The 22,085-nt window shown below is 39.1% G+C and overlaps 1 protein-coding gene across 1 annotated transcript in view; it reads left to right on the top strand.

Annotated features, from left to right (window-relative positions):
* Window positions 1-21,109, top strand: part of LOC118773336 (inactive N-acetylated-alpha-linked acidic dipeptidase-like protein 2) — a 237,138-nt gene extending 216,029 nt beyond the window's left edge. The window contains exons 12-14 of the mRNA XM_036522222.1: window positions 2,849-2,942; window positions 10,704-10,902; window positions 20,361-21,109. Of these exons, the coding sequence (XP_036378115.1) occupies window positions 2,849-2,942; window positions 10,704-10,902; window positions 20,361-20,547 (480 nt within the window). The 3' untranslated portion in view covers window positions 20,548-21,109. The remainder of the gene's footprint in view (window positions 1-2,848; window positions 2,943-10,703; window positions 10,903-20,360) is intronic.
* The last annotated feature ends 976 nt before the right edge of the window (window positions 21,110-22,085 follow it).

Below are 22,085 nucleotides of genomic sequence, written 5' to 3' on the forward strand. Positions count from 1 at the left end.
ATGATGGGTCTGGTTGTTTCTTGAGAGTAAAAAGTGCATAGAGGGCTAGACGCAAATTTCGTCTGATGTTTTCTGTGACGTGTCATTTGAAATCTATGCAAAACATTAGAGTGGATCATGTGGTGGTTTGGACTGTGATATAAAGTGACATTACTGTTCCAGGCAGCAAGCCAGTTTGCATCTTTATTTATTTGGGGCAGGCCTTTATTTCAACTTGGTATGAAACTTTAGAAGGAAAAACATCATAAAAGCAGAGACAAGCTCCTTTGATTTCAGTAGCTTAATTAAAATATTAAGTAAAGGATGACTTGGCAAATCCCTATCCTAGGGTACTCCATATGCATGCACTGGCGATCACTGCTGTAAATGCAGAAACGAAATGAAAAACCTGTCATGCTGTTTTGCAAATCTCAAAGTGAACAAGACCAATCATGTTGATAGAAAGAGAGAGAGAGAGAGAGAGAGAGAGAGAGAGAGAGAGAGAGAGAGAGAGAGGGAGAGAGAGAACATGTAGTTTAAGGCCATTGTGTGTAAAAAAGAGGATGACCTTCTTTAAATGCTCTTTAAATTTTGGCAAACTGCAATGCTGTTTTAGTGTGCTTCTCAGCTGTGTACCATACAGCTACAAAGGAAACTACTATCAACTCAAACCATACTTTGCATTGTCTCAAGAGAACTGCAGAATGTAAGACATCATGTAAAGACTCTGGTTTCAGAACTAGCTAAAAATGGGAGAAGGCAGCTGGTCATAGCAAAGATGGATGGCACCTTATTTGTTTGGTCCAGTTCTGCAGATATTTGTTGCTTGTTAGTTGACTGTAGTACCTCATGAGCCCAGAGACAGGATGAATGGAAAAAAAAATCTACTGTAACTACAGTTATAGTTTCACTGGGCACTTGTCAATAACAGCACACAACACCCATCAAGGTTGAATTAACAGCTGACATACTAGGATTTGAGCAGTACTGTATCAGTGTAAATAATCTGAAAATGTTAAGATGTTTTTTAGCTTCTCATAACATGAAACATCTACAATAAATGCACACTAAACCTAGCAAAAGGGTTATTTGTGGGTCATAGAAAATACTGTACATACTATACAAAATTGCAAACACCAGAATATCATGTTTAGCAATAAAAAAACATCAGGTATTCATCAGTGAGTACTTCACATCTTTGTACTTTGTTTTATTAAGAAAACACATTGGCAAAATGACTAGCAAGTTTTGTATTTTTCCATCCAGTTCTCTTGGTCATATTTTCATCTTTTTTTTCCTCTTTTATATCACATGTATATTTCTGCCATCTTTCCAGTGGAGCAAACATTCCAAAATAAGGCTATAGATTAGAAGTCACTGGCCTTCTCTGTCTTGATGCATTACACAAGCATGATGTATGTTCCTGCAGTATTATTACTCACACTGCTCAAATCAATGCTTTAATCTTTTCCCTCTGTGATTGATTCCCAGCTGCTGAACTTACATTGTAGGTGATTTAATAAATACCAGAACTGTGCCATTGGAAATCTTGCAGTGCAGTGTAAAAAAAAGAGCACAGTGCCTGACACCGTGTTGTACAGGACTTGCCCAGCACCCCGTGCTGTGGGGTTTGCATTATGGCACAGACTCATCTTGGGAGTTGCATTGTCTTGTCTAGACAACGGCTCACTCATAGACACTGCTCTGCTGAGAGCTCAACATGCAAATATGTGTATGTGTGTGAGAGAGAAAGAGAGACGCATAAATGATCCCAAAAAACTCCTGAAACGATCTTTATCAGTTGTGTCTCACGACACAGTCAGGGTCGTGTCCTTCGTGTGTGCCATGGACACTTTTTGCCTCCATAAGCTGTGTACATATTGAGTGCTGTGCTGCTTAAGCGTACACGACTGGTACAGGCCTTAATTATGGCCACAATGGCCCAGTGTGTTGCTGGGAATGGAGCCAGCTCACTTTTCCCTGCAAACTGCATGGACTCCAGGCTCTTCACACAGGTCATGGGGCTCAGAGCTCACATTGAGCAGTTCACTGTATCTGCTGAGTGAAGTCTGAGATGCCAGTGGGGTGCCTGGGAAAGCACCTGTCCTAGGTCAGAGGGTCTCAGGGTGAGGGAGAGAGGGCTCCACTTGGTAACTGCTTTATACCCAGGTGGCACATAGCCCCTCTTTATTAAAGCCAGAAGGGGGTCAGGAGAAGAGCAATGCTGGATGAGTCAGACATTGCCCTGCCCCTATATTAGGGCCATGACTGTGATGTCTGAGTGGAATATCCAACCCCCGAAAAGGCTGTGTTGTGTGGCAAGGGCTTGGTGGAGTTGCAGCCTCAGCATCCATGAAGGAGTCAGCAGGATGTGAAGAGCTGGTGTCTGGCATGGGTTCCCATTCAGCTGGGCCAGGGAGTTATGAGAAGCATCACAGGGTACCTCCTGCCCTGGTGGAGAGATCTGGGCCTGTGACATTCATGTAGTGTGCCCAAGGGCTCGCAGGCCTCTTACACGTGTCCAGATTGCGGAGGGAAAGATCTACCCAGAGGGCAGTGAAACAGCCTTGAGCTGACCCAAGGCAGAGAGAAAAAGCTTAAGTATATCACTAAAAATAGAAAAAAAATCAATACATGGATTTGGAGAAAGAACAAATGCCAGCTGCTACAGATTGAAAGCCAGCAACAGTCCTGGTTCAGTGAATACCAACAAACTCTTCTCCTTGAGTGAAGAGCAAAATACTGTCTTGCAGGTAATAGGGAGCAGACATTTCAGTATACTGAAGCACTGTAAAACATAGATTTTATGTTTGAAGAGTGTGTACATGCCCTTGTATTGAGATTGACTGAAGCTTTTTATTTCCTTTAGATGACGGGGGAAGCCATTCTGCGATTGGCCACTGATCCGGTTCTTCCATTTTACCCTTTGGATATTGCTCTGGATGTTCAGAATAAACTCAAAGGTATTTTGCATACTTTTGTCTTCATTTCCCATGTGCACCTGCCAAAGGTAACATAGTTTCATGGAGAAAAATGTTTCACAATTGGCTAAAAACAATGATAACAAAGCAATCATATGTTTCAGTTGTTTTTGTTGTAAGGTAAAGTATGATAAAAATCTTTTTTTCATAACTGGTTCAAATAATTTTGTTATGTCATTGTTCACAGATAATGCTAACTGAAAACACTGAAGTACAGAATTCCCTGACAATGGGAAAAACAAAAAGATTCTCTAGAAAGGCTTTATATTAAGGTTAAAAGGAAAATCAAGTAGCCATGACAGCAAAACCAATAGAAACAAATATTCTGAGCTCACTTCACATACAGCGCAGAGAGGTTTGTAATGGCCCCTTCCCTACATCCCAAGCAGCAATTGCACACAGCGGAGACATAGGTAAATTCAGTGTGGTGATTTACTGCTGCAGTTCAGGTAGACTGCAGTGCCTGTCTTCCCCCCTCCATATCTGGAGGCCACCCCCTCAGGGATGATTTAGTGGAAGATCATCTGTTTGGGTGGACATATTGATTGCCTCATCATGGCCTGAGGTCTGCAGACAAGTGACCTTGATGTTTGCATTTGTAAAATTCTGATGTGGGCGTCTCTGTTTCCCTTCCATCCAATAGGGAATTAGCAGGTTTTGGCAATGCTGGACTAAATCACCAGAAGGTCACCATACACTCTAACCTTGTACCTGCACAGAGGGAAGCTGTAGGACCTTCTTGCAGTCTGACATTGAACAAGAGTGGTTTTTTTATATTTGCCTGGCAGTAGCAGGAAACTGATGGCACATGTGCTGTTTGGGAAAGCTTTTCCTCCATGAAATTAAGTGGTAAATATGGTATCATACACAGCAAATTCTTGGATGGATACATACAAACATGCATACATACATACATACATACAGACAGGTAGACCAGTAGATATAAATGATACAGTGATCATTGGTATGACCATCCTAGAGTGTGCAGAGCTGTTAAATAATTAATTATGCTTTATTTATTTATGTCATTATTTTTGTTCAACTTCACACATGGTCCCTTACAGGTAAACAGAAGCTACATTTTGCGCTACTCTGGAAATCTAGCTGTCAGAAGCTCTTCATTCGAGAGGAGAAACCATGCTGACATGTCATCCCTGTGGTCACTGAATGTACCACAACATCATAGTGTGACCTAAACAATTGTAATTAGTGAAATTTCTGAGGTGATTTATTAGGCTTGTTATGATATTTTCTATATCAAGAAATTCCCCATTATGTTTTTATAAAAATTGTCTTCTGCTTTCTGGAAAGGAAACATTGACTTCTGCTTTCTGATTACTCCCAGCTATGCTGTCCATATGGCAAGAAAGACGGTTAAAAGTATCTGTGCTTTACCGCATAAAAATGCACAAAAAAAAACTACTAAACTACACTGACTAACCTGCCCTGCCATCAAAACTACATGATTACTTGCCTATGGTTTCTCATATTGCAGGGTCAACAGATCAATGCTTTTAACTACAGGGCTACAAACAGGTTGAATCAAATACAGTATGCTTTTATCACTGCAGTTAAAAATAAAACGGAAGACAGGAGAGCTATAAATAATTTTTGGTGGCAAGGTTGATCTCTTTTTTTTTTTAAGTCTCCCCCATGCTGCTTTTGGATTGGAAAAGTAAATGGAATTTCACAGACACCACATAAAATTGCAGTATTCATGACTGCCGTAATGGATTGTCTGAGATCAAACAGGCATAGCTAACTGAAACTGTTGAGATACTTTGTTTGCTTTTTTATGAAACTGATTTGGATGCTTGCTTTACTTAAAATTTTCAGTTATTCAAAGGTTGTCAGTCCCAAACATTCCCTGACATGTTTATCTTTTATCAGTAAGTGTGTTTGTCTCAGTTTTTATTTACATGCATACATGCACATGCTGTTCAAGGTGTGGCATTTCATGTTGTTCTTGTTTTTCCTAACCTCACCATCACACAGTGGTTTTGTGCTACATCTGTTATCTTCCTTTAGTCGTTAAGAATGGATCATCACCGAGCCTATACCAACAGTGCTGTCCCTCCTTGTTCCTCTGTGTCAGGATGCATGATAGATTACTGCAGTGCTCCCGCATATTTCATAACTCATATTCCCCCTGTAGAGAGAAAGACATTTAAATTTTTTGAAGGGAACAGCTTCTTGTGCTAAATTTATCTTTTCACTCTCCTCTCCAAGTAGTCATACTGTGCATATTCTCCTGTGACTTTCGCTCATGCTCTCTGCCAAGCCTCTACGCTGTTACCCTTTCATATGTACTGAGAGCTGGGGTGGAACGCCAGCATCTTCAACACCACAAGTGAACACACAGCACAAAGCCGCGGTCAAGGTTAATTATATAGATACATGGTAGTGTAGGTATATTCCTGTGTTTTGTATAGTACATGCTTGTAAACAGTGCACACATTATGTCATGTTGATATGTCTGTCTGTTATTCAATCAAGTTTTATTGTACTGGGGCACACATGCTACGTTTGCTATAATGCTGCTATCAGATATATCAGATGTAATTTTATCATCTGTATTGTTTCTACTTTGGAATTTAAAATATGAAAATATAATTCTTGAATTATATAATATTATATACTATATAATATTTTGAATTTCAGATACTGTAAACTGTATTTGAATGGATATTCTGTTTGGGATATTCTAGATATATTCACTTATAGTTCAAATGTTCATGTTGTTACTGGTAGTGGTAGTGGAATTGGTACTGTAGTATGAGGTATAGTAGGATTTACCATATGAGGTCATTCTAGACAGCATGGAGAACATTACAAGAAGTCTACACTAATTATTAAATATAATTAAAATAGCAATTAAACAAAGTAATGACAGCAATTACTGTAATTAACAGTATCATTCAATGTCAAAACAATTTAACTGCTGCCTGATAGCCAAAGCTGAATAATCCTGTATAGATTGCACAGATTCAGATTCCTTTTTATTCTATTTCTCATCCCTGTTTACTGACAATTTCCCGCTTATATATTCCAGGACTGTTGTATTTTGGTATTGAGCAGAATGATAACCTTTCAGGCATTCTTAATCTAGGAGCAGGGTAGTAAACTGAAAAGTCTAATGAAAAGTCTTAAAAATATGTCATGCCATGACAGATCTTATTAAAAATGTGGTGTTGTATACATCAAAATGCCTCAATGATGCAAACAGCCTCATAGCCAAAACAGGAGATAATATAAGAGTGAAAACATCACATTAATAATGACCAGTTTGAGCAGGCATCTCTGATCCTCTTTTTTTTTCTTCCCTACTTTTTTTGACACGTGGGCCTCCAGGCTCTGGTACATTCCAATAGAATATCCAAATTCCAAATAGGACATGAGCACTGAAATAATGGATCACTATGGAATAAACCAAATCTTTGGTGATGATGACAACAGAGTCAAAGAGTGCAGCCTTCCAAAAAAAATGTATTGCTGTGCTGTCCAAGTGGAAATTTATCCATGATAAATAGGTTTGTAATGATGGATGAGGATATACGAAAAAGCCATTGATACAGATCTGAAGTCTATTGAGATGAGATCCACTGAAATGGCAGTCGCATGCAGGGGGGGAGCAGTGATGCTTTCATTTGGTTTCTACCGTTACACAGTCCATTGTAATAAATAAAATGAATAAATATTTTGCCACGTCCACTCGCCCTCAAGATATTTCTCTGTCAGCAGTGTTACGACAAGCATCACAGGATTCACGTTTTGGTGGCTGTGTGTAATCTTTGAGTAAGAAATGTCACATTCAAAAGATATTGAAAGAAAAAGGCTCAGTGTAACAAGAGCTCTACATGGTTTTCAAAAATGTCGTTTTGCTACCTCATGAATGAGGGACAGCAGAGGCAACTTTTTAAAAATTACCCATGGCACAGACAGATATTTTATTATATTTATTGGAGCCTCATTTTTAAAAATCCATTACAGCCATGTCTGTGCCAGAAAAAAGGATCTCATTCCACTTCATCTAAATGTTCTGTTCAGAGCCTCCATATTTCACAGGCGTCTCGGTGACGGCATGAATCAACGCCCGGGGTGCGAGAGAAATGCCACTGCAGGTGACAGCCAAGGACAATGCATTCTGGGGGCCCATAATTCAAACACGATGCAAAAAAGAGGCCATGCCCTATTATCCCATATTTAGAGGCATAAGTCATGGGTGAAATATGTTTTGAACTGACCTGGGGTCAATTACAATTGTGCAATTTGCAAATGTAATTGATTCATGATGTAATTGATTCATGATGATGTGGCTGTAGCTGTCATATTTCGCACTCTGCTTGTTAATGATCATATCATCCACTGAAGAAGCATTGTAATTAATGAGGGTGTCAATTAGAATATCCCTGTTTACTTTGCTGTTATGCTGTTATTTTTACTCCTTTATAGAGCTATAATCACTCTCGCATAATTGAGTAAAGTATAATTGTAATTCAGACTCAAAGCATTGATGGTGCCCTAATTTCCATTCTAAGTGAAAGTAGAGCTGAATATAAAACCAGACACTCTTTTGTTATGTGCTCATATTTGACATGTGGTAAATCGTGTCTGCAATATAACTTTAATTGCTTGAGAAAAAAGAACACAAACAAATTGCATCTAGGCTTACAGATGCTGTGACGCATTCAGGTATAAAACTGCCTGGTGCTTAGCTAGCTAGCTAGCTGTTCATTTGGTCAACTAAAAATAAGGCAAGATGAGGAGTCAAGGGAAGTCTAAACTCCTGTATGAAGAGCTGTGGGTGGTCTACAGATCATTGGAGATCAACACAATAAATTATCTGGTTAAAAATAACTATTATTTTGAGAAAGCAAAACAATATGATGACTCTTTATTGCTGCTTTATTGTTGCATATGCTGTTCTGTCCAGTCATCTTGAAAATATATGCCTGTGTACAGGTATAGTACATTGTGATATGCCAACTTCTCTCTCATTTTCATCTTAATGCCATCAGTAATATTGCCATTTTTGTCTTTTTTGCTGCACTGGTTTGAAAATGCCAAAATGATAACAAAATATGAATGATAATGATGATAGGTTGTTTGTAAGCAGCACCTCTCATGGATCAGAAAGCACTGTTACAGATATTACAGTGATGGGGGATAAGAAATGTGTTACTGACTTGGATGGTGGCCATTTTCCACCAAGTCTCACCTCACCGTCAACTGTGGTGGAAAGTGAGGGATTTATCTAGCCCGTTAAACACAGGGATGATTTGTTGGCCAAATTGAGAGAGACAGAGGTCCAGAAGATCCACCTCTTTGCAATAAGTGTCACGGTATCTTTAATGATCATGATGGGTTAGGACCTTGGTTTAATGTCTGATCCAAAAGATTGTGTGTCCAACAACAGTGTCCCTGCCACTGCACTGGAGCACTGGACTGCTCTGTTTGATTCAGAAGGATGACTGCCCACCACTGGCCCACCATCACCACTTTTTGTAGTAACCACGACTTCCCAGAAGGTGTGGTTAACAAGTGCAGTCCTGCTTAGCTTCTGCCATCAGACAGTAAAAAGTTATTGCATGGCTGCTGGCCACACAAAAAACTCTGGGTATACACTTTTATGTATCACTAAATAATGGTGTGCATTTCTGTCAGATTTAGGGTCACAATAAACTTTTATGTGTATACCTGAATATCCTCTGAAATCGCTGACAGAACATGTGCACTGTTTGCTCAGGTAATTACAGAGACACATGAATAATATTGTCGTCAGTTTCCTCCTTTGCTAATTCATCCAGCATCAAATTCACATCAATGCCTTGGTTTATTTGCATAGCTGCTGCAAAAGTAATTGCAGGGGAGTGGTGTGGCTCATTCTGAAAAGTTTCTGTTAAAGAATTCCCCGTTAATGTTTAGCCTTTAAATTCTCTAATCCAAAAACCACATGTGGCTGTTTGTTACGTACAATTGTGCGCATTGTTAATGTGTTGTAGGATCATTGTTTAATTTTTACAGGGCTGTGGCCTTCCTGCTTTGAAATGTTTAAGAAGCAACCAGCATTTATTTCTTCAGCATTGTAAAGAGCTCTAGGGAGCCCTTTATTTTTACAAATACAGAGTGAAATGTTTGGGTTTATACAGAGGCCTTTTAAAAGCTGACATTTAGCTTTAATGTAATTAAGACAGCAATTAAATTGAAGCTATGAATTGGAGCTCCGGGGTAGTTTGCTTTATTGTCCTTGAGGGAGTGGTTATAAGTGGAAAACCTTGATGTTCCCAAACTCAGAATTTGAATCCCAGCAAGAGGTATTCAGAATCATCACCCACTGCCTGGGTGATGAGGGGTTGGTAATAGTAGTCTTTTGAGTTCGGAGTCCTGGGTTTTGAGGACACTACATTATCGGTGGACCACACAACAGAGGGGTATTGTTGGGCTGGAGCTTTAGTGACTTTTTTAAACTCATGCACATACATACACTGCCTGGCCAAAAAAAGTTGCACTCTAATATTTTGTTGGACCACGTTTAGCTTTGATTACAGTGCGCATTCGCCGTGGCATTGTTTCGACAACCTTTTGCAACATCACAACATTTATTTCCAGAATTGCATTAATTTTTGGCCAAGATCTTGTATTGACGACGGGAGAGTCAAACCACTCCTTAAAGTCTTCTCCAGCACATCCCAAAGACTTTCAATAGGGTTAAGGTCAGGACTCTGTGGTGGCCAATTCATGTGAGAAAATGATTCCTCATGCTCCCTGAACCACTCTTTCACAATCTGAGCCCGATGAATCTTGGCATTGTCGTCCTGGAATATGCCCGTGCCATCAGGGAAGAAAAAATCCATTGATGGGATAATCTGGTCATTCAGTACATTCAGTTACTCAGCTGACTTCATTTTATTGCCACATAACATTGCTGAGCCTAGACCTGACCAACTGAAGCAACCCCAGATCATTTGCTTATTTAAATCCAAACGGCGACTTCTTTTTTGGCCAGGCAGTGTACATGCAAACATGCGCACACACATACATCTACGATCTTTCAAATAGCAATGCTAATTGTATAGCACTGACAGATTTAATATGGGAATTTGCCTTGGTTTGGTTCCTGTGGTATAACCCTGCCTTCATGGCTTTGTCAACACAATATGGGGTCTTAGCCAGTGTTCTCGCTAGTCGCTGCTTATTTCATTCAGTGATGTGTTGTTATTGTTTTGTCCCCTTGGTCTGAAAATTATTTTGTCTCTTATTTACTAGCTTGATTGCAGTATGTTCACACAGCATAATCACATTTCCACAGACCAGTTTATGTATCAGTGGTCTTTTATGAAAATAAATAATTGGCTTGATAAAAAACAATTCAGTGGAGGTTTGATTTGTCTACATTTGGATTTAACATAATCATTAAAATACAGTGTGATTTCCTGATATGATTGTCACTCAGAATAAATATACATATGCTTCTTTGTTTCACTCAGTATTTACCAAAAGAGGATGTTGACAATGTGTATGTCTGTCCAAGAAAAAAACTCATAAATATCCTAATGGCTTGTGCAGGAGGCAAAATGATTGCATGCAACAAGGATTACACTAGTACAGTATATCAGCTTTTTGGAACACAGGAGTAGAGACGAGCAGAGAGCAACACGCCGTCCCCCTGTCCCCTAATTATGTCAATGTCACACCTGATGCTTGTTACAATGCCTGTGTCCTCTCTGCTTTTGGTTGTGGCAGATGACAAATTGAGCACAAATGGGCTGCTGGCGGCGGCGGCTTCTCTGAGGGAGAGCTCCACATTCTTCCAGTCTGAGATGATGCGCCCAGCTAATGACCCCAAGGAGCGGGACCCTCCCCACGTGCGCATGCTGAACGACGTTCTGCGGGACCTTGAGAGGAATTTCATCGCTCCGCGTCCGCCTCCAGGACTTTATAGGTAAGAACTGCCTAGGCAAAGTCAAATAAGACAGAGACACCTCTGTCATGCTTCCACCAACTGCAGAGTACAGCCCTAAAGCTCAGCATTAACTTTCATGGGGTCTAAACCTCACTCAGAACACACTGCTGTCTCTTGCAGTCCCTTTGTGCAATTTAACAGTTTTAGTTTTTTTTTTTCTTATCATTTAATCTAATTTACAATGTGTTCTTGAGACAAATCCAGACAAATTCCTTGTAGGGACAATGACTGTAGACTGTAGACAACTTTTAGAAATGATGAAAGGAAACAATATTATGCACAATAAAGTTGTAAATTGCAGAATGTGATCTGTAGTTCAAAATAGCTAGATAATGGGTCCTTGAATGAACAGGTCATGGGTGAGCTCACATGAATTAAGAGGTTAAAGATGTTTAAGAAAGTGTTCTCACCTGGCACAGAAATAGAAAGTGGAGAACATTCAGAACAAAGACTTGATATTCTTGGTAAAGAGGTAAATTATTAAGAACAACTAGAGAACAGGTGTATGACCTATTCTGGGAGAACTTGTAAAACATGTACAAAAGCATTTTTAGTAAAAATTGGGTCTGTGAAGAGCCTCTGTCAAACTTCTGAGGAGCCCATTATTTAACAGTGCATCTCATTAGAAAAGTACCCTACTGTTTCCTGTGCAAGTGGACATCAACAGGCCTGTTGAATTTAAAACTAAAATCTTTAAGAGGATGTGAAAGTGAGATTAGGATAACATAATAGAATACAAAAAGACAATGCATTCTATGGAGACATCCCCTGAGTCAGATGGGGTGCATCCATGAATTTAATTCGTTATGGCTGTCAGTTCACACCTTGAGTGGCATAAGAACTGTACCTTAAATGCATGTGCTTTGTAAAATGCATAGTATTACTGTCACAAATTTCCTGTGCCAGCATCTGGTGTTGATTTTTTGGCTGTGATATTTGCTCTTAACCTTTGAATATTGAAACTTCAGAAAACTTTACGTGTCTCCATTACTTACTTGATGTTTTGTTTCCGTGAACTCCCCAAATCACTCCCATACCCCCCTCCCCAACATACACACACACACACACACACACACACACACACACACAATGCACAGGCAATCATTTAAAAAAATCTGGCCTATAACATTAAGGAAAATGTAAATTAAGGGCTGGGCTGAATTCATTCTCAAGGTTTTACACTGAGATTTGATTGAAACTGAGAGGTGACATTGTGCAGTAAAGTTCCAGTGATGACTTATTAAAGGTGCAGCCAAAGGCCACCAATGTCCTTTCACCCCAAATCTCAGCAGTGGGCTTGTTGCTGAATCTTTTAGGGTACTGTATGTGTCAGTTTCAGTGAAACAAATTTTTTCGTTGAATCATTCAGCTCAAGCTTCTGTGCCAAATGTGCTTTCTCCTTCTGACATCTTGAACGGCTGCAACAAAACTTTGAGCTGAGACGGATTGGTTCTTAATGCAATTAATTAATGAATGATGACAGTACTCCCCCATGGTCTGTACTGAGTGACTATTCTTGGCAGAACTGACAGAGGTAACGATTTGCATTTCTGTCAAATGCATTTGCATATGACACAAAGGCAGACAAGCAGAAAGAAAGTCTTGTTTTGTGCTTTTCTACTTTTAATCTGAGATTTTTGAGTTTGGGTGTTGGCTGCAGTATTTCAGTAGAATTGTGTTAATGTAGCCTTCTTCCATGATTTACACCTGTCTTTAAATTGTGTAAGGAGTTACATATCATTTGATTAAACAGATCTGGCCTCTGTTGACAGCTACAATACTTTTAAATAACCTTTATTTGCTGGAAGTCCATTTTTGGGAAACTTTTTTAAATAGGGTGTTTTAATGATACAGAGCTGTTCATTAAAAATGGTACATGTTTGTGAAATAACATGTCCCACAAGAGATGTGCATATTACTATAACCATTATATCTTACAAAAAACTTAATATAAATTTTTCACTTACTTGTTATTACTTTCTTATGTTGTTTCTTGCCCAGATTTTTTAAATCATGTTGCAAGTTAAAGTCTATACCCCTGGAAGGGCAAATCTATTATTTTCCATAATGAAACAAAATGCTTTTGTGCAAGCATTGGCATGCATTTTTTTCTACATCCTTACAATTATGATATTCTTTGGTACTGGTTATTCAAGTCAAGATGATTCAGACTTCAGAAGAGTGTTGAACAGTTTTCTTGTGCATCTCACAGTACAGATTTCAGTTATTCAGATATTCAGACCTAACTTACACACGTGTGTATCTCTTAAAATAGAAGGTACAAGATAACATAGTCAGAAAACATACATATTTATTTAACTATGGAAAACCCCATCTGAGAGCCTGGTGGCTGATATATATACTTGCAGAGTTTTATTATGGCCATTTGTCCTTGTTACAGAATCTAGCTGCAACATGTTCTCCAATAGATAGAGTTCTTGGAAACGAGATGTGCATTTCAATGTGTTTGCATAATATGGTACAGTCTTAATATCAAATATTTTTACTTAAAAAAGAAAACCACAACAGCGTACCTGGTCAAGTTTTCCTCTCACATTAGCTATTTGGTAAATAATTAACACAGTGAAAGTAATACACAGCCATGTGAACTACAATATTTGAATGTATTGTTGATTCTTTATGTGAAAGGCTCACCTTAGAATTTATTGTAGAGGAATATTAGGAAGACATCTGTGTGCCAGTGCATCTTACATAGGAAGTGGCTTTAGCACGTGGTCACTAATGGTTCGGAACATTAGCTTGCTAAGTAACCACAAAATTGTACCACATCTTCAGCACTTTTGGTTGTTAGATATATACACGTCTCTTGGCGCTTACTGGTATGATCCTGTGGGCAGGACCAAAGTTGCACAGGTTCTATTTTCAGAATAAACAGGGTTGATTTATGCAGCTTTCAAAAAAAAAATCAAGACAAGTGATGTCAGACTCTTACAGCTTTTTTTACACATTGCAACCACAATATCTATGTGAAAATCTAATTTCTCCATTTAAAAAGGATTAAAAATGAAAAACTTTGAATGTCTTGGTTGCATAAACCTGCACACGCTTAAATTAGTACTTGTTGGAAGTGCCTTCAGTTTTGATAACTGCAACTTTTCACATTTAGATTTTACAATTTTCTCCCATTTTAATTTCGAGTAGAGTTAGAGTTCAAATAAATTGCGAAGGTCAGCCCAGATATTTTAAGTGGGGCTGAGGTCAGAGCTCTGACTGGGCCATTCCAGGACATTGATCTTCCTTTTTTTCAGTCATTCAGCTGTGGATTTGGCTATGTGTGTTGGGCCATTGCCATGCTGAAAGGTAAAATTCTTCTCAATCCTGAGCTTTTTTCCAGAGGGTAGCGGGTTTTTAAAAACCTTTTATTTTGCACTATTCATTTTCTCCTCCATCCTCACCAGAGCTGTGCTGAAGAGAAACAGGCCCATAGCATGATGCTGCCACCATGCTTAACAGTAGGGACTGTGCTCTTAGGCTGATTGGCTGTTTTGGCTTTGCAGACCAGAAAGTTCTACCTTAGTCTTGTCATTTTTTTTTTTTTTTTGTATAATTTAGATAAGACTGCATGTTCTTCTTTGTGAGAAGTGGCTTCTACCGTGCCACCCAACTCAAAAATGTGGAGAACACATGGAATTGTTACTATGTGCATATGGTGTCCAGCCCTTGCCATGAAGTCCTGCAGCTCTTTTAATGTTGTTGTTGGCCTCTCGGTTTCTTCCTTGCACGGTCATCCATCTTGGAGGGATGGCTTGATCAAGGCAAGGTCCTGGTAGTGCCACATTTAATAAAGTTCTTGACTATGGTTTTTACTGTTATATACTTAAGGCCTGTGGTATCTTTTTATAACCCTCTCCTGATCTATAACTTTCAACAATTTGATCCTGAAGATGTGTTTTTAGCTCCCTGTTGCCCATAGTTGTTTGCTTACACTGGCATGCAGTAAGAAACAAGGAAACCTGCTGAGAAAACCTACTAGAGCTGCTGATTCAGTTCATCACAGATGAAGTCAGTTAGCTTCGGGCATGCTTTGGATGGTGAATTGTTAGACCTGAGCACAATTACAACTCCCATTATAAAGGGTGTGTAAACTTGTGCAACCAATGTGTTTTAGATTATATTTTAAATTGTGTGTGTTTTTACTGTGGTTTTGTGGGTTACCATGTCTAAATGAAAGCAGTTTAAAATGCGATTTAATGGGTTTGTTAATGCGGTGGGTAGACTTTCTAGATGCGCCATATATGATAGTCCATAAGACCAATGAGCATGGTGGTAGCCATTAGCAGTAAATGATTACTCAGGTCAGTTATTTATGAATGGTTCATTTATCTCCTTCACACATTCCATCTTCTGTCTGTCAGAAAGAATATGATACCATGTTTAAAGGAAGTAAATGTTAACAATTTTACTGACAATTGCGGGCTGCAGTGAAAAAAAAAACATGACTTAAGTCTTTGTCAGAATTATATTGGCAATAAATAAGACACACCTTTGTTTTGGGGAAACACCACTCTAAATGTCCCACAGGGGCATCTTAGGTTCTATGTCAGTGTGGTCACTGTGATTGGATATTGGAGGGGTCTTCACAGTCGTCTCATCAAAACCAATTCATTCTATTCATTGAAGGCATATTGCAGATGCTGAACATAATACTCAACACTCAAATAATAAAGGCCCTCCTGTGGCTTTTGTAAAAATGTGTCCTGTTGTGTTCCCATGTTCATTCACCCACATTACATCTATAATTTTATACATACAATGTATCCTTTCAACTACAGTCCATTTGAAACACAAATTTATTGTGTTCAATGAAAGTGGATTTCATTAATGTCTTTTGGATTGAGACCCATTGTGAAATGGTACACAAAATGGCAGTGCACATTATTGTCAATCTGTAAGCAATTATCTCTATCTAACTAGTTTATAATTAAAATGTGGAAATGCACTTTGAGACTGCAGACTTGTGTGGTGTAATGTTTATTGTTATATCGTGACTGCATATCTAATTGTACTGAACTGCCATTAGTGTTAAAGTGAGAAAATTAAGCTGTTCAATCATCCTCACCGAACATTAAAGCTTAATGGTCTCACTAATAAAAAAGCCGCTATCCACTCTCAAATGTCTACATTTTTAAAACCATCTCCTTTCGATCATTCTGCGGTCTCCATCTCCATTGTTAAGTACATGAAATAAATGGATGCTGGGTTTTATTAACTGTTGATGCACAATAATGGCATTGCAATTGCATTGTGGTGAAATCGTATGGTAAATGTATCACTCTATCAGAGTAAAAAGGGGGTATCAAGTAGTGGGGACCCATGGAGATTATCTGTCACCAGTCTTCTATTGGAGGGATACCTAGTCTAATCTCCTGCCATTTCTAATAATTATAGCAATCCCACTGTCTCTGGGGTTGTAAAGAGGTACAAATAACATCCTGGTGGGCTACATGTTACTCGTAAACAGTGTAATCCCAGAGCCTTTCTGCTATCTCAGTGACTCACCCTACTTCAATTTCACAGCACCCTCTGGCTTGTGCTATGGACATATAGCTCCCGTTCTGAAAGTCTGTGAGCAGGGGACAGTAACAGTCAAGTGACATTAATGGAACATCCCATTGAATCATTCTTTACTGTAGCCTTGTGAAAGGAGTTAGGTCTCAGCCTCATTACTGCAGAATTGTCCATGTTTCACATACATCAGGTCCTTGATGAATTTGATGGTTAAGATAAGACTGTTGTGACATTAAGAAGTTACCCTGTACGTACCTCTTTAAAAGATGAGCACAGAGATCATCTGGCTTTCAGGGTGAAGGGGGATCTGACCTTTTGGAGCAGCCAGACTCCCTGGTTCCAGGGCTTTATTCTGTGTTACACCGTTGGGTGTGCCACTCTATTATTCCCATGAAGAAAGACCTAGTTTTGTCAAAGTGACACATGATTCTAATCAGATAGTAATCAGCATTTCCTGGCTGGGTCTGATTAAATGAACTGAAGGTGAATGAAAAAGATTAAGTGTTGGAGCTTTGTCAGTGCGAGTGTCTCGTTATCTTACTCTGCTCTCTGTTTCTTACAGCTGGGAATCAGTCCAGTCACACTGACCTTTACGTTCTCCTGTTGTGTATTCAGTGCACTTGTTACCTAACCTACCAGAAACCCAACTCCACATCTCAGAGCAACATAACAGGGAAACCTCTATGCAAAAATGTACTTTTTGACCAGCGAAAAATTACAGAGAGGGATCACATGACTGCATAACTGTCAAAAAAAGACATAGTTGGATTGTCTTCATTTCTTTTCACATATTTGTGGAGAGTCCTTATTTATGTCACTGTCACAGGGGGCATTAATGTGCTCCAGAGCGATCACCTGATTAGCAGGTAACACAGATAACAGCATACTGGGAGTATTAAATATGCTGTCAGTCTTTCACTGACAAAAAGGGGGGAGCTGAAGAAGTGAGAAACCATGGAGACAGCTGTGAAGTATTTGACCTAGCTCAGACAGAGGAGATGGATGGCATGAAAAAGCACTTGGTATGGTCTGAGACGGCGGATAAAACAAACGTCTTTATGCTGTCAGCGAGGAATTGATGTTTTCTGTCAGACACTGGGGAGGAAGCTTCTAATGTTAAACCCAATTTGTACTGTTGAGCTGGAAAAGTCTTTGTCCCAAAAAAAAAGAGTGTGTAGTTGGGGGGACCGTATGTGAAATATCCTTACTTTCTGGAGACATTCCAGAGGGGTTTATTTGTTTTCTTGCTACAGTAAATCTACACTGAACTTCACTTAATGTGAGAAGACTTGGACCATGTTTAGATGTAGTGTGCAAAGAAACTTTGCCAAGGAGCAGTAGGACAGTAAAAACTAGACAATTTCATTGTTAAAAGAGGGAAAACAGAACTTTCTGAAAACTTCTGCCTCCAGTTAAGCTGCAAGAATCATGTTTTATCAAAGGGGGGTTATGTCACAAGACCTATTTGGCCCCCATCTGGGACCAAGCCACACATTTCGCAAATCACTTTATCCAGATGTATGATTTCTTTTTAGACTGGGGCAAGTGTTTATCATGTTAATTATTACTGCGCTGACGAAAAGAATCACAAAAATGTTCACATCAAGAATGCATGTGAAAAGGAACTGCTCCACTCGCTTTACCTGTGTGTGAAGGAGAAAACGAGCAACCCCTGGAGAATTAAGGACCTCTTGACAGACTGTATGTAGAGAAATGTCACATGGGAGAACATTATGGAACAAAATGTCTGCATATTAATAACTGTTCCCATTAATGATGGTGTTGTGCTCGAACGTGCACATCAGAGGGAGTGATACTGGTCCCAGCGGGCAGAAATGACAGGCAGACCTTGAAGCTCCTTGCACAGCTGTACAATAGCAGTGTTAGGTAGCACACAATGCAGAAGCGGGCCTAGCAAGGAATCTTGCTCTGAAGTGACCAGATCTGCCAAAGGATCACCACCACCAAATATTGTAAAAGTGGCTGGCTGGGCCTAAACCATCTTTCTTAGGTGAACAAAGCAAAGGCGGCAGTTTTTTTGTGCCTCCTTCACAGAATTTCTTCTCAAAATGGCTGTAATTAATAGCGAATTGTCCATTAACATTTGAAATCAGTCCTGAGCAAGACCTGAAATTTAAAGAGCCAGTTTATCCCCAGAAGAGACAGCCCATAAGTTAGAAATGCATCCTTAATGATATAAACACAGTTTGAAGTCTCAAGGTCATGGCTTCAGCCTAAACCTAAGCTAGCCTGTTTATAGATGAAGAATTGCCTTATTTATTCCATTTTGGTCTGTGCAGGTGATTTAAAAAAAAAAAAAATCAATACACAACGAAGAAGCATGAAGAAAAATGTCCCAAAAGCTCCTCATTTTTACACCACAAATGACTGCACCATAGTGGTTTGCACCAAATATGTCTGAGTGCTGCTCTGTTGTGGGATACTCCCCGAGTCATTGAGATTGATTTCTTTGGCCATTGTGCCTATGTGTGTATGTCAGTTTGTATGTGTGTGTGTGTGTGTGTGTGTGTGTGTGTATGTATGTGTGTGTGTGTGTGAATGTGTGTGGTGGGCCTACAACCCCCTCTTGTCTTTTAATATGATAATGAATGTATAAAATGCAGCCGGAAATCAATTCCTCAGACACAAGAACCATTCATCAAAAGTGATGTATAGAAAATGTTTCATTTTTTGAGTATGTTTTAAGACCTGCTGAGTGAGACTATTATCAGAGCTATTTATGGCCCATTCAACAGCCTTGGACAGGTTAGCCTGAGACATCTATTTACCCACTCATTTCATTTCTGTTAGCTTTGCAGTCCCTGATAATAAGACATTGTTCAGTACCATTTGGCACATTGTAAATGCAAAATGAAAGATAAGAAAAATGTCTCCTTTTACATATAGGCAAAAAATGCATTTTATTTTGATATTTTCATTTTTCGAGGAAAGCCAGTGTGCCACTAAGCAATTTTTGATCAGTACAGTATTTACATGTTTGTAATTATCTAAAAATAAGTGCTACAGATTTCAGTTATTAGTAACACCTCCACATTGTTGAATACTTCACTACTTTAGTGGGGGTGTATTTGCTATCTGTATACAGGCATTAGATTTCAAATAAAGATTTTGTTAAACTGCAGTTCCGTGTTTAGAAGTAAACAAGACCAACTATGTATAATATGATTTCAACTTTGAAGTCCATAGTCCAAAGCTCTTATGAATTGTTTTTAACACCTCAGAATCTACAATTTTAGAGGACAAAAGCTGTTCTGCCTTACCTAATCTTATTCTGTAAAAGTACTGTACTGTATTGTCATGCAAAATATTACAGAATACTGAATTGTTGATTAACATGACTGATGTTAACTAATGTAATGTAAAAGTGAGTTATGGATTCACTCACTCATATGTGATGTCAAGAACACTCTCCGTGCCTCTGTTCCTCATCGTCTTATCACTGTAAATAATATGTACCCTGTTTTATTCCTTACAATACCTTGTAGTTATTTAATTCTTTAAATAAGCTTAATGTAACATTCCATGACTCAGATGATATTTGAATAGTAGTACACAGAAGACAAGGATCTGGAATTTGAATGTGGAAATAATGTTGGAGAATGGTGTTGACAAGACATATCACATTTACTGTTATGCCTGAATAAGTGTTTGCTATCTTTTAAATTATGTTATAAAAGTATCATAAGGATGGCAGTAACAATAGCAAGAGAGAGAAATGTTAATTATTTCAAGATCAAAGAAAATCTTGACTGACAGTTAGTTTTGAGCTTAACTGACAGTGGAGCTTGGCTGACATTACTAAACAGCTCTAAATTATTATGAAATAGTAGTTAGTAGTAGAATATGAATGTGCCTTTAATCTGTTGAATTATTTCCCTCTTGTCTAGGAACCTGTTGTACAGTCTGAATGCACAAGCAGCCCAGTTCTCCATACTGAAGGACGCCCAAGAAGTGCAAAGCCGGGACAGCGTGAATGTGTCCTTGTCACTGGTTTTGAATGCCATAAACTCAGCTGAGAGGCTCATCAGGAGTGGGCTTGACCTCTTCGAGAATGACCCCAATCGAACAAACTGACACAATGAGCCCAGCCTCACCTGTTAGAGCATACCAGTGCTCAGCATGAACCCTGCCCCTCCAAATAACTTATTCGAGACAGCACGACTAAGATCCCTTTATGTACTGACATGCAAGTATGTCAAAATGAAAGCAATGGGACAAAAGCAATACGAAGAAACCAGAATGCATTTCCTATTCTGATTGAACTGCCCATGTCGAGTATCTAAAGAATTCAGGGCTTAGGGACTTAATAAGTCCATCTTTTAACAGAAGCCGTTGCTTCAGCTTGCTTTCTTTTGCTATCACCGAAATCGTTGAGCTCTGTTTATTTGTCTTAGCGGTTCCCTTCCAAGAGTAATGACAGTAATGCCAGGGAGCCACGCTTAATAACCTGAAGGTCGCAGCTGAAAAATAAACATGCTGCAACAGAGGAACATGTGGAGCGCAACAACCAAGTAAATCTACTTGACAGAAGCCTTGGAGGATGAAACAGATTGTTGTTTGCCAGCACTGAGCACAGTCTGTTGGCACGCTTTGGAATGAGAGCATTGTCAGTTTTCAACACCGCCCTATGACAGAAACCCACAACATCAAGTTAATATCTTTGGAATGAAACATGTCATGTTTAAACACTATTGTGTTTGTGGGCTAGATCTGTAAAAAATCCATTTAAGTACGATTCTGTGAAAAATGTTAAAGGCATTGATGGGATTGAAAGTCTAATTGTAATGGCTTGCTCAGCGATTTAACTAAAATTAATGTAGAAGTAACTCTGTTTTGGATTTTTTTCCCTCCTATGATGTAAATTTAAGATTAGATCACTTGCAGTGCTCTTCAGATTGGGATTGGATTGTTTTCTCAAAGCACAAACCCCAGGTTTCGGTGTGCCTTACTATAACTCACTGTGGTACAGGACCTTTTACCACAGACAGACTGAGGTATGTTTGTAATAGAGACAGGACAGGTGAGCTTCCTCTGAGCAGCAGGTAGTAGCAGTGTAGGGTTCAGCACATGTGTGGGGACGTGCAGCATGCAGACCGTTCCATGATGTGGCGAACAGGGAGGAAACCAAGCTATTCATCACAGCTATCTGGGTGCTGTGGACTGAAGAGATGTACAGGCTTTAAAAAAATCTCCCTGACTCCACTGTACATAAATCTTTTTTTCTCCCCTGATCTGTGGAATGAACTAAATCAAGGACACTTTTTTACTTGTACCCTGGCTTTCCTTTGCTCTTACCTTTTCCATGTATAACACTAGTACTGTGTTTTGGCTAGTGGTGTAGCATGCACTGTAGTGCCCGGAAGGAAATGCAAAAAATTAGGGGGTGTTTACCTCAACATGTTTGTTATGATCGATCATCAGGTGGCATGCTTAGCAGATCCTGAACTAATTTGAGGGGAGAATACAGATACAAGAATCCAATCTTCTTTAATGCATGTTAGGTTTCTATATTACATTATTGACAGGAATACATATATTCTGGTGTCACAGAAACTGTCAGAAAAACAAATAATAATTAAGGACATGACAAAACAAATGAACAATAATTGGGT

This window comes from Megalops cyprinoides, chromosome 2 (genome assembly GCF_013368585.1).
Source record: "Megalops cyprinoides isolate fMegCyp1 chromosome 2, fMegCyp1.pri, whole genome shotgun sequence".
Taxonomy (NCBI): Eukaryota; Metazoa; Chordata; class Actinopteri; order Elopiformes; family Megalopidae; genus Megalops; species Megalops cyprinoides.